This window comes from Nyctereutes procyonoides, unplaced genomic scaffold, assembly GCF_905146905.1.
Source record: "Nyctereutes procyonoides isolate TBG_1078 unplaced genomic scaffold, NYPRO_anot_genome, whole genome shotgun sequence".
NCBI lineage: Eukaryota > Metazoa > Chordata > Mammalia > Carnivora > Canidae > Nyctereutes > Nyctereutes procyonoides.
Window position 1 is genome coordinate 7945278 of NW_026575122.1, and position 14322 is coordinate 7959599.

At 36.0% G+C, this 14322-nt stretch overlaps 1 protein-coding gene across 7 annotated transcripts in view; it reads right to left on the bottom strand.

Annotated features, from left to right (window-relative positions):
* RAPGEF2 (Rap guanine nucleotide exchange factor 2) overlaps positions 1-14322 on the bottom strand; it is a 241234-nt gene that overhangs the window by 129929 nt on the left and 96983 nt on the right. For all 7 annotated transcript variants that reach the window (XM_055336318.1, XM_055336312.1, XM_055336314.1 and 4 more), the window contains exon 4: positions 12694-12777. In XM_055336318.1, the coding sequence (XP_055192293.1) occupies positions 12694-12777 (84 nt within the window). The remainder of the gene's footprint in view (positions 1-12693; positions 12778-14322) is intronic.

The window sequence follows — 14322 nt, forward strand, 5'->3', positions numbered from 1 at the left end:
TACATATATACACATCGGTAAAGATATATTATATATTTTATTTAGAATGATGTTTTCCTATTTGTAAAATAAAAGTATACTTAATGATGATTTTCTAAAATAATCTTAATAAAGCAAAAAATAATAATAATAAAACATAGGAAAGTGACAGATTCTGACCATTGTCTCAATATTTTAAATTATCTGAAAATGTTTAAATTAAGAAATAAACATTATCTTAATAAAGTTGATAAACTAAGCAGTTTATAGTCATAAACTGCCATAAACTCACATAGAGTAAATCATCAATAAAGGCAAAGTAAAAATAATCTTGAAATGTAGGACTCAAATTTTAGATAAACTAAGAAAATTTTAGATAACTAAGAAAATAGTTAATGTTTACATAGATCTATAACATGAACATGCAATACCAGAAATTGTATTTCATATTTCACTGCAAAAAACACATAACTTTTATAAACCATAGATGTGTGGCAAAGTAAGAAACACCTAAGGAAATAAAATTGTTTTTAATATTTTGAACTTACAGTTCAATATTCTCATCAGTAATAAATATAAAAGGTAATTTTTAAACTCATATAACATTTATTTAAATTCTAATAGAAAGATGGTAATACATCTAAGCTATTACTTTATTTCAACTATTTAATTCTTCAAGTACTTTTAAACAATTTTCAGTACACTGAAAAAATCAAGTGGGGTACATAATATAGTCATTTTCTTTAACATTCAAATATGTAATTTTGTTGTATTTTATACATATATATATATACATATGTAATTTAACTCTTAGTAGAATAAAATAGAGGGTCCCTGAGCTATGATTAATTGGAAACCTTTATTTTAGTAAAGATATTCCAATTTCATCAAGTATAATTTGTTTCATATCTCAATCTTTCTCTTAGTTATAACATTCTCTTATTTTCTGTAGTTGCCCCAATACTGAACACATGCTTCTTTAAAAACAAATTTAGAAAAAAATAAAAACAAATTTAGTTGATACATATTTTAAGATACTTTGAATTCATATAGGTGAAATGGTAATTTACTCATCCCTCCAAACCAACCCACCCCCCCCAACCAAATATGGCACAAATAGAGGTTGTGAGTTCCATGACACTTTGCAGGAGATAAGCAAATCCAGCTTTTTACAGAGAAAAATATTATATTCCATTGACACACACACACATCAGGCTTTACAACCTTTATGAAATACAATATTAACTTTTGCAAGAGAAATCCAAACATCACTATAAAGAAGGACATCTAGGGTAAACTCACACACACTCGTTTACACCAAGCATCACAAATTCCTTGACTTAAAGATTTCAAGCATCAGATGACCTGGGCTACCATATCAATTATACTACAAACAAAAACATCAGAGTCCTTCTCTTTAAGGCTACTTACTTTGTTAAGACACTACCAATGCCAATTTTCCAAGGACTATGAAAGTCTGTGCTTATATCTGTGAAGTTGTAGTTATAGCAACCAAATTCCCAACCTGACCCAGCAATTGAACTCCCTCTCTAGAGAGCACTTGTGCTCTGTGCATCAGATATCCCATCAGAATATTATTTAAAAGGGGTAAGTTTCGTCTAAAAAATGTTCAAAAAAAAAAAAAAAAGAATCACACTAGCTTTCCAGAGTGAAGATGCTTCATCCTGAAGCAGAAAAGCACAACTAATATCTAAAGGGGAATATTTTAATATGTTCCAATGTATCTTTTTTACATGTCTCACTCTACTTTCACTTAGACATCCACCTTATTTCAAATTTAACACAGGATATATTTATATCAAGTGCAACTAAACTCTCCCCCTCAATATTACCAGCTGTAGTCAAACCGAGCTCACATTTGTTTCTTAACTTTATTTGCCTTCTTGGAACCCTGTCCCAACATTTCCTTAAAATCTTTAATATATATATCTTTATGTTTTATCTGTGTGTTATGGGAATACCTGGACTCAAGTCAACTTTAGACACGACAAGTAGAAATTATAGATGATGTAAGACCTGAAGCAATGTGAATAAGCTAAAGAAGAGGAGGATCCTAGGACTGAGGGGAAGAATGATCTAGCAATGAAAAATAATCAACAAAAAGAACATGAGGGGGAACTACAGAGCAAATGTATCAGAGACTGCTGCTGGCCCATTCCCATGTCCACTCTCCTCCTTCTCCTCAGAGGGAGATTTTTATACTATTATTTTTAGTGGGGGCATTGCATTGCAGAATAGAAGACTGCTTGCCTCAGACCCCTGGGCAACCTGAAGTGGCCATGCATGTACCTCTGCAGGATGTGATATAAAAAGAAACGTTTCACGGGATCTGATTGGGATGGAAGTTAACTTTGTTGTTCTTTGGCCTTTCCTCCTGCTTCTAGCTGCCACTGCAGACGTGACCACTAGAGTTCAGCAGCCATTGGGAGGGACGCACTGATGCCAAAAGTGGAAGCCATGTGTAAGCACAAGTAGAGCAGAAGGATGAAAATCTGTAACCTTTGCACACTGTGGAGCCACCGATCCATCACGGGCCATCCACCTTGAGGGTCCGTTTGTGTGACCAAAAAAAGTAGTTCCTGCTGTGTTTATGCAATTGTTTCATACAATCAAAACTAACCACAACTAATGCAGTAAGCAAAACAATATTCAACAAGAAACCATTTGCCTTTCTCCCCCTTCTTCTGCAGTCCTGCACAAACTGGCCAGAACCAAATTCTCATGAGTGCCCCTAAACTCCCTCCTTCCATTGCATTGCAGCCTTATTCTTTTCTCCAAACTTTTCATCTCTATACTCATCAGACTTTCAACATCATAGATTATTGAAAAATTATTTTTTTAAGATTTTATTTATTTATTCGTGAGAAACACAGAGAGGCAGAGACATAGACAGAGGGAGAAGCAGACTCCTCACAGGGAGCCCGATGTGGGACTCGATCCCAGGACCAGGATCATGCCCTGAGCCAAAGGCAGACGCTCAACTGCTGAGCCACCCAGGTGTCCCGAAAAGTTATTTCTAAAAGGGAAGATATCAGCATAATATTTTTAAACTCCTTTTCAAAGGGCAAGTTAAAAATATAATCCTGAACCAATATGATTCAACAAATATTTATGAAAGTGCTGTTATGTGCTAGGCACAGGGGAAGCAAAGATAAATAATACAGCCCATGCCCTCCAAAAAATCTTACAGTTTAGTATGAATAGGAATGATTAATCCTACAAGAATACAAGGGTAGGATTCCTAGAGAAGAAAACATGCTGTTTTCACCAGCAAATGAGGAGTGGGAGGTGAAGGTAGGTAGCAACAATGAGGTGGACATCCCAGATGGTGAAGACACCCTGACAAAGGTACGTCAGACCACAATGAACCACTTGGGTGGCTGGAGAAGGTACAGGGGAAAATGTAGGTTGGAGACATTTTGAGCTGCCCTAAACATATCACTAAGAAGTCTAGATTTTTCTCTTTGGCAGTTGATAGTTGTTTAAGCTCATGATGCGAAAGATCAGAAAGAAAAATTCCGTGCTTCGAACAATGATAGGGTGACACCACGGAAGAAGTACTGCAGGCATACAGGGAGCTACTTTAATGGAGCAGGTGACACTTGAACAAAGGCACTGGCAGTGGTGACAGAGGCACTGATTTGAGAGATACTGTCATTTCTAACTCTGAAGTGTTATTTGCTTAAAAAAAGAAAAACAACTGTCAGGGGAGAAAAGAGAGGTCAAAACTGAGACTCACAGAAATGTCTGTAGTAGGTGACAAGCTATTAAAGCCATTATTAGAGAAAAAGCAAGAAGTCAAGCAGACTTGTGTGTGTTGCTTTACATACATGGTATCTAGAGTTCAAGGGACCTGGAGAGAATCCACATAAGGAATGGGTGTTCCAAATACACCCTAACTCCTGCTCCCATCTCTCCCTTTATGACATGCACTGACAAAGCACAAACCCCAGCAATACCCAATTACCCACTTTCTCCACGCCTTCCCCTAAAGAGCCAAAAGTTGCTAGGAAACACACACACACACATCTATGACCACTAATATCAAATGGGCACCCAACACTCTCTTTGTTTCACAACTTCTCTCTCTTTTTGTCAAAACTCCTAAATACCCACTACTGAACTCCCAATCTACCCAATGACCTATACAGCCTTTATCATAAGCCTGAAAGAAGGTGAAGCTCTTTCACTCTTTCCAAAGCCAACACCTCTCCTCTTGTGGGTCTCATCCACTTCTGCAATTCCCTCTCCTCTTTCTGGCATCATTCACTTACCCCTCTCTACTGGATCATCTCTAGCAACATACAAACACACACTTGCATCTTCTAATTTTACAGAAACAAACCTCTCTTTACTTCACAAACAATTCCCAGCCACCATTCCATTTCTGGGCTCCTCTTCCCAAAAAATTTATCTTTTACCAGTTCTTATTTTCCCAGTGTTCCCCCCAAACTAGCTCCACCACTTCACTGAGACTGACTCGCTCAGGTCACCTATGATCTCCCATCTGCTAAACCACGTCTCTATTTTTACTTCACTGAATCTCCTTGCAGCACCTTCTCAAACACCTTTTATCTCTTGGTTTTGGTGACATAGATGCAGGACCTGTGTTTCAACACTATATTCTAGGCAGGCACACAGAGGCAACTCAATAATATTTGTAGAATGAATAAGATAGAAGGATATGCATATATGACTGAAGATGAGCAATTTAGGACAGAGGTCGATAGAAGGACTCATGAATACTAATTAAGCATTAAGTTGAAGACTCCTTTAAAAGGACGTAACTAATTGCCTAAAGTACAGTTGGTGCTAGAAATCAGTCTAGTCATTATGCTCATCGCTTCTGATAACCCTGTGGTAAACAAGTTCCTAAGATATGAAGTTGTTAGGGCACCATCTCTTGTAGTGATTAGGTATTAACAGACTAAGATTGTAAATGAAAAATACATTTATCATTTATTCTTGGTAACTAACTTAAATAATCTATGAAGTAGAATGTTTATGCAATCTCAATAAAATATGTCAATTTTGTTTTGCTTTTTTTTTAAAGATTTATTTATTCATTTTAGAGAGAGAACACACACAGATATGGGGGGGGGGACAGGGGGAGCAAGAATCTCAAGCAGACTCTGCACTGAGCACAGAGCCTGATGTGGGGCTTGATCTCATGACCCCAAGATCATGACCTGAGCCAAAACTAAGAGTCGGATACTTACCAATTGCACCGCTCAGGCACCCCAAGGTATGTCATTTTTTTTTTAATAAACTGCCACTGGATTAGGCATAGGCAAAATAACTGTAGAAGACTGACACAAAATAGTCAAGTCCAATAAGACTTGATACACACCCCCACATTCATGCATATATGTGTATATTTTAATCCAGTTATATATGAAAGTTTATGTGTGTGTGTGTATATAGATATGTGTGTGTGTTTACATTTACAGATCAAATTGACCACTTTAAAGTTAAAATAGCAGTATGTTTCTGGGGGACCTGGGTGGCTCAGTTGGTTAGGAATCTGACTCTTGATTTCAGCTCAGGTCATGATCTCAGGGTCATGAGATTGAGCTTTACCCTGGGCTCCTCCTCTCTTTCTCCTCCTCTTTCTGCCCACCCCGCCCTCACAAGCTCTCTGCCTCTTTAAAAAAAAAAAAAAAAAAGTATGTTTCTATGATTCCATGTCCAACCAACTATTTTCATTAACTGGCCCCAATCATATGCTTCTGCAAAATAATGTAGTAATGGGCTGTATGAGACAATGTCTGCGTTAAGTGGCTCTTAGACCTTATTTATTAGCTCTACTAATTCTTCTATCATCCACTCACTTTAGGTTATTCCAAATATGAATTAAATCAATCTTATGGTTTCTCTTGGAAGAAAGGGAAGAAAGAAGGGAGGGACAATTTTTTCTTTTAAAGAAATAAACAACTTTTAGGAATGCTGGCTATAAAGAAAACTTCTGAAAAACTTATGTATCATGTCATTTAATCCTGTTATAAGTTACTGGTATCTTCCCATGGTAGGAAGGAAGGTATATAAGACCAATACATTACTTTAAAACCCAGTGAGGGCAGTTGTAAAATGACTTAGTTTTTCCTTTTCTTTTCTTTTTTCTCCCTCATGCCTTCTTTAGTAACCACAATTTCTCTTCCATGCTCAATCTATGCAACCATGTGATTTGGCCAATAACTGAAGGTAACTCTTATCCGTAATGTATAATCTCCAGAACTCTGATCCTCACCTTCCCTTCATACCATGTGGATATATTTAATGTCCAATAAACTTATCCTTCCATAATATGATTTACTAGGGAGTTGTTTTTTTAAAAGCCATATTCCATCTCCGATAAGGCATCATATGACTTATAACACACTTGTACTTTCCAGAATATGATTTTCTAATCCTATACAGCTCTTTACATGAAATGTGGAATATTTAGTTGTGTTTTCATTCCTTCCACATAAATACAGAACCATTCTTCCATTGTTTGACCCTCTTCCATTTCTGAAAAAGCTAGCAATTTTCAGAGAAATCAATTAACTTATGATGCAGCACTGGAAAGCAGAAAGTAGACCTGGATTTTTAAACTCAAGTAGCTCATTGTTTGTCATGTGAATCATAATGAGAATAGTGTTTTAGCCTCTCAGAACTGATTAGTTAAATGTCTTGTTTCCCCACTTATCCTCATTATAGCTGCCAGCTCTAATTTAAAATGTGATTATTGAGAGTACCGTATCATAATTTTAATTTTTAAGTTGTGGATATATTTGGTATCAATGAAAGAGAAGTAGTACTTGTAAATGGACACAGCCAATATGACACAAATAAATGATGTGAGCACTTCTCCCAACCCCCCGTCAATGTTATGTGATACCTAACTTCCCAGCAATCCTAGCCTTTCCAACCAGCTTGTGTAGCTTTGTAAGCTAGACCTCTCATTAATGACACCATCACCAAATGCTTTTGCAACTAGTTCACCCCCTAAAGTGCATGTCTGTTCTAGCTGAATGATCCTATTCTTGTGCCTCCCTCCACCCTGGCTTTTGCTTATGTATGAACTGCCTTCTTTCAATTGTATTTCTGTGCCATCACTCATGTTCTGTACTATGTCCAGATTTCCTTTGCAACCACTGTTCAACAATCTAAATCATAAACCTAATTCCAAATTCACTTCCTTAAGAGCTACTCCTGATTACCGCATACAATAAAACACCACAATTCTTGGAAGGGATTTTGCATTCTGTGTGGTCTTTGCTGTATCAGTTTACACTGTTTTATCTAATGACACCTAGGCAATTTCTTTATGTTTCATATAAAACAGCTTCAACTCCCCCCAAATAGATATCAAATTACATGACAGCAGGGAGTAGACTATTTTGCTTCCTTTGTATACTCCAGAACTTAATATAGAGACCATAGTAAGACGTAATCCCAGTTTCAACCACTATTTGAAATGACACGGAATTATGCCTCAAAATTTAAACTCTATCAAATCTATTTTAGAATGAGACAGAATAACCCAAAAACATGAAAAGGGTCTTTGACCAATCCTAAATTTTTATGGCATTTCCATGTTCAGCAGTTTCTATGGACAAGGCTTGCCCACTATAGACATAACCCCTTACTGCACTTCGAGTGTACAGATCATTTGTCCCACTAGGTCTGCTGCCTGACAACCTGGTAGCTGCACCCTAACATCCATGCATTGAAAGCCTCCCCCCTCTTTATAGATAGGTCTTTGTCCCCAATTCCTCTGGCTCTCAGCTTTGATTACAACCCATTTCTTGGCATCTTGAACGTTTCTAGACCTTGGGTTTATCTCTTCTTCAAACTTACAGCCTCTACCACACTGATATGAAGTTAAGAGATTTGCTTACTGATTGCTCTGTATATAAAAATATATAAAGTTTTTAACTATCGGAGCAATAAAAACATTGTTTATTCTTAAATATCGTGTGCATGATCATTTCTATTAAAAGGTCCATCCTTGGAGGCTTCTAGGATAAAATTGATTCTATTGAGGAAACCATGTTCAACATTTTAATAAAGTGATTTTTTTTCTAAGATTGTGATCAACATAAACCCAAAGGACAGTTTATAATGTTTAAATATCTAACATTCTGTTTTTTACAAACAAATGTAAAATGATAGATGACTAGAAAAAGATTCCAATGCTGTGAGTTAATGTAGGTAAACTGTCTTCTTTTCTAACAATCCAAACAGTAAGTTTAGAAGCACCGTCTAAGCCTATCTTTAATATCTACATTAAAATTCTCAGCCTTTCAAAGGAGCCAGCAGCCAAAACACATCATATTAACCCAAGTTATTAAACTGTGATGTTACTACAAAATAGGTTTCATAGGGTGGGACAATTTTAAAAGTGAGAAAATTTAAAGTATATAACAATCTTTATTAAAGTCCCATAAATACTCTGATTTAGAGCACATTGTGACAATGAACATTATTGATATCTTCTGGCCCATTTTGTAGAATAATCAAAAGTATACTTAAAAAAACCACTTATAAACCTGCAACTTTATATAAGACAATTTTCATCTATCGCTTTCCAGCTTCACTGTTGCTGCAAACTATGCCTTTGAAATGATGCCTGTCACCGTCTTAATAGATCAACCTACGATTACCATGGACACCACCTGCACAACTTAGTGACTACCACTGCTTTGCTTATCTGATTGGAAAACACACCCAGTTTATACTGTTTCTATATTCATCTATGATAAGTGTCCCCTCTGACATTCTCCTAAATGAGAATGAGAATAACCTTTGCTGCATTCCTAAATTACCCTTGCTCACCATCTTTCTGATCAAAGAGACTGAATTTATTTTAAATAAGACTTTAAGAAAAATATTACTGTAAATCATATATTGCTTCAAGACTACATATTTTACTCCAGAGTTTAGCCTATCTTAGGGCAACATTACATGTAACAACATTATAAATGGCATTACAGCCACTTGTACAAATACCAGTGTTTCAAAAGGTGAGACATTTCTAATAGATTTACAATAAAAACCAAAAAAAAATTTAAGTTGCTTGAAATGGGAAAGAGTAAGCTGTCACTGATGGTCTCAAAGGAATTAATAGACTCCATTAATGATGTAACTCTTATCACGAAAATGATTCATGTTTCAATAATCGCAGGAAAGGTAGCAGCCCAAAGAACCTTTATCTATCTAAAAAGAAAACAAAATTTCTTTTTTAAAATCATAAAATGCTGACCTAAATGAGGAATTCAATAAAGTGAATGAAACCTGAAAGCCAAATGACAGATTTTTTGCAATATATACCTTCCTTCTCACTTGATGGTATCAGGTGAGAATTAGTTAAAAGCAACTTCATGAGAATTAGTTAAAAATATAAAAATGTTTTTCAAAGTACTTTGATTCAAGACTATTTGGGGTGAAATAGCCATTAAAATGAGTTGAAACTTTTAAGAGAACGAGCAGGTTACTTATTATATATACACCAATAAACAATTTCCAGACTAACATGATAAATATATGGTAAATGTGGAGAATCATCTGTGAACTAGTTGTTTTATAACACCAGACTGTTACTAACACCTCATCCATATTATTCTGTAATCAAACCTCAATGAGAAAGAATTTTCTAGAGAAAGAAATATATATGAATCACTAATGTCAACCTGTAGCATAGTGCCAGTAGAGATTCCTTATTAAAACAGTATCAGCACTATTCCTAAGGCAACATCACCAAAGGAAACAAACAACTTAGAGCAAATGTCACAGGTGCAACGTGAAGAAATAGCTTATAAATAGTACTAGCTTGTCATTCAGACTGCAACACCATTCCTTCCTTCATCCCATTAAAGTACTGGCTTGCGAGCACTTGATATCCAGCCAGAGAAAGAGTAACTTATGTCATCTTTTTAAATAATTAGACATAGAGTCCAATGTGTTCATAAAATAGGTCTGAACTGCAAGTCCTCTTTCTTCTAGAACAGCAGTTATCTGAACATTAGGTTCCCTTTCCAGAAGTTAGAACAAGCTGCTGCTTGCTTGGCTAGTTCATTATGGCTGGTAGTCAAAAAAGACCATCATAGGCTCCTTCACTGCTCTAGGAGTTCAGTCTATAGATTTGGTTTACACAACAGACCTTGCACCAATATGATAATGAAGTCACTAACCCTTGTTCTCTTTTAAGATGCATAAATTTCAAATCACAGACATTAAAGCAGTATTTCTAATAAAAAGTATCAGATGTTTACCCTTACATTTATTAACTAAACTGTTCAGATAACTGAACAATTAAACAAGCATGAAAATGCATAAAGCATAAGCCTTTTAAAGGGTTTTCTTTAAAGTTTTATTTATTTATTAGACACACACAGAGAGAGAGACACACAGAGGCAGAGACACAGGCAGAGGGAGAAGCAGGCTCCATGCAGGGAGCCTGATGTGGGACTCGATCCCGGGTCTCCAGGATCATGCCCTGGCTGAAGGTGGTGCTAAACCACTAAGCCACTGGGGCAGTCCTTAAAGAGTTTTTAATATTACAAGACTACACCTATATGTACACATATTATTTAATTGAAATAAACAGAATATTAAATTGTTTATTAAGTATTCTCTTAAATATGTGGAATGCATACTTGTAAGACCAGATAGGAAAACACTAGAATATTAAAGAATAATTATCTTGGATAGAAGATTATAAGTGACTTTTTCCTTATTATTTTTTACATTAAAATTATATATAATTTTAAAAGTATACCAATGTTTAAATGTTGTTTGCCTATACCTTCTTCCAAGTTCAGAAATACAGTTAAGAGTCTCCAAAAAAGGAAAGAAAAGTAGGTCCTGTGTTTGAGGGAGAAGAGTATTATTCAATTCTCCATTCCTCTGGGAAACAGAATTCCCAGAAATACAGGAGCTGGTTCACGGGCATATTCCAGGCTTCCTAGGTAGAATTCTAGGACATAAAACCACTTGCCATTTTACACTGCCGGTTTCCTCAATCATAAAATACAGATGATAATTATACTCACCTTAAAAGATAGTTGCAATATTAAATTATATCATAAATATATATATATTTAGCATTTAAAATGGTGACCTAGTAAATAGAAAGCACTATCGAAGCCTCAGCTATTTTTCCATCATTATTGTATTACTACTAAAATGATTACTACTTCTATCATTACTACTGCCACCACCAATGCTATTACCATTACTATAACTATTCCTACTATAAGAACAAACAGGCAATAGAGCCTCTCTCCCTCATGGGGCCATTTTCCAAAGAGAATAATGCCTGCTAATCTGATCTTGGACTAGTAGAAGGGCAAAGAGGCATGGGAATTGCACCAGAGATTGTTTTTCAGTAGATGGATGCAATGTGCCTCTGGCACTCTTTACCTACCATTCTGGCCTCCAAAGGCCATCCCAGTGCCTTCTATTACCACACCCAGGTCTGTACAAATTACTTCTCCCTGTCTCACTGACTCTGACATTTTATTAAAGTTTCTTCATATCTTTAAAATAGATTCTTAATATGTCTCTGACCCATTCAGAATTATTCATCAAGAATATACTTTAATATTTTAATGAGAGAGTTAGGTTAGGTTACAGAAGGGGGGTGGTCATTTATGCTTTAATAAATTTTGTAAATTTAAATATTTATTTAGTAAGTTTAAATAAAGATATTTAATCAGTTTTGGGTTTTGTTGTTTTTAGAATGTGTGTGCATGGGTGTGGGGTTGTGGGGGTGGTGGGGAGAGAACCCCAAGCAGGATCCATACTCAGTGCAGAGCCCAATGTGGAGCTCCAACTCAACCCTGGGATCATAACTTGTGCTGAAATCAATAGTCAGATGCTTAACCAAGCCACCCAGGTGCCCTTTAATCAGTTAAAATTTTAAAAACTTCAGTCAAAATAAAAATATTTAATTGTGAAAAATAAACAAATGGGGTAAAAAATAACTAGTAAAACTCAGTAGCTGACACCCTCAGTCAGGGAACTTAAACAGAAGTGGCACATGTGTAACAGGTAAGTTCTAACCCAAAGATGGTCATAGCTGATGGCAACCAGGTACACATCTGCCCCAACCCCAGACAATCAGACTATAGCCTGAAGAAGCCAAAGAAAAGATATGGGCACTACAGCCAAATGGCATAACCATTAGGGACATAAGGGCATAAATCAACAGTCAGCACACACAGCCAAAATCACACGAAGAAAGACATTAGTAGCCTTAGAAAGCGGGAAGCCAGTCCAGAGACAAATGCAAGAATGAGAGACCATATGGTCCTAAAAAGCAGAAAAGTCAACGATAGTCTCTGGCTTTCTATTTCTAGTCCCATGTGGTCTCAATGAACTTTCTTTGCTTCTCTTTAGATGTTTATGAGACTGCCTGTTACAGAGGAAGATTTTATGCAGATGAACAAATGTGCCCTACACTAGCCTGACATGTTCCTATAACAAATGGACATGTCACCAACACATCTTGTGTTCTTTTCCTTGGTTTAAGAGATTGGAATCATGTTTAAACATAAAATGGTCCTTTCTTAAAGATCAACACCCCAAGGTACTACCTTGTTTTGTGTCAGCAGAAGAGGAAATAGGAAGAGAAGAATTGTGCAAAAGGACTCAGCAAAAGGATTTTAAGCTTCACGGATAATCCATTACAGAATATCTATACAATACCTGCTTCTTGGAAGAAACATGGATTCCTTAATGAACACGGAACCAGAGAGAAGGATATACCAGCAGGTCCCAATATCATCAGGACTAGAAAAAAAAGATAATAAAATCAGATGATTATTCTGTGACAACAACAAAATCAAAACATAGCACAAAATATAGTACCCATGTTCCTTTTAGAATCACGAAGTACAATGAAATAGCATAAAACAAATACATAAAAATGCCATTATTTGATTACTGGAATCATTTTTTAAATTATCTTTTATCCTCCAAATAAGCTAAAGATACTTATCAGTATATTACACCTACTGCACTTACCATCCCAAGTTTTATCTTTGAATTTTTTTGACTAAAATCGTTCCCCTGCTTTTTTGTAAAACAAAATATAAAGAGGTAAACAATGAAACTCTCTACCAAGCTCCCACATTTTTCTGCCACGCTTGTTGGATATTCTTTCAGAATTTATATACAGAAAAAACGGGACATATATTCTTATTCCCTCCACCGTCTTTCTTTCTTTCTATGGAAAGTGTTCTTTCTCTCTACTCTATAGTGTTCTTTCCTTTGTGCTCTTAGAGATCTTCTTATGAGAGGATAGCTTTCTTGTGGATGTGACATATTTGCCTTAAGCAACCCCTGGTGACAGTCATTTCTGTTGTTTTTAATCATTTGCAATTATTTAAAAATAAATAAAAACTGCAACCAGGAACCTCATGCATACAGTTTTGACTATAACTAGTAACCAGAAGTGCAACTGTTGTGTCAAAAGGCACATGCACCATAATTTTGATAAATGGTGAGAACTGTCCTCCACAGGTGCTCAACTCAGCAACTTATTTACCTATATACTATCACACAGCCTTACTAATATATAATATAGTGGCTACATTTGTTTAACAAATGTTTCATATTTTTATGATGAGGGCTATTCTAGGTGCTTAGCATACTTTAAGGAACACCACCATCAACAACAAAAGTTCTTTCCCTTATGGAGCTTATATTCTGGTGGGATAATACAGATAAGAAAAATAGCATATTAGTTAAGTTCCAAATCAGTGCTCTGGGGAAAAAAATTACTATAGGTCAAGGAAAATGCGAAACAGGGTGTTACAGTCATACCTGGCTGGGTAAGACCAGTCTCACCAAGGAGAGCACATTTGGGTGGAGGAGCTGACAGCCAAGGGTCAGGACCCATCATTCCAGGCAAAGGGCGGGGAGGACCCAGCGCCAGTGCAAAGGCTGACATGACCTAGCCAGGGCCTAGGTGCGGCTGAAGCAGAGTGGGTAAGGGGTAAGCCACAGGGGGGCATGAGAAATACTACCATTGAGGCTTTTTTAACGATCTTTTAGGTTATTGCCAATCTGCTTGATGAAAATGAGATCTTAGTGCATTTTTTCATTTCTTTTTCTTATTACAAGAGCACCTTTTTTATTTCCATGAGTCTAATCTTTTTCTGTGAAATTAGTTTACTACTTTTAACCAATTTTCTTTTAAGTTGTGGGACTTATTCTAATCTAGAAACACTTTATAAAAATTAGCCTTTTTAAAAAGATGTGCTGTGAGTAGCTTCTTCCTTAGTTTGTTACTTTATCCTTTGCACTTTTTGTCATTGTGTAAGTTATTCTATT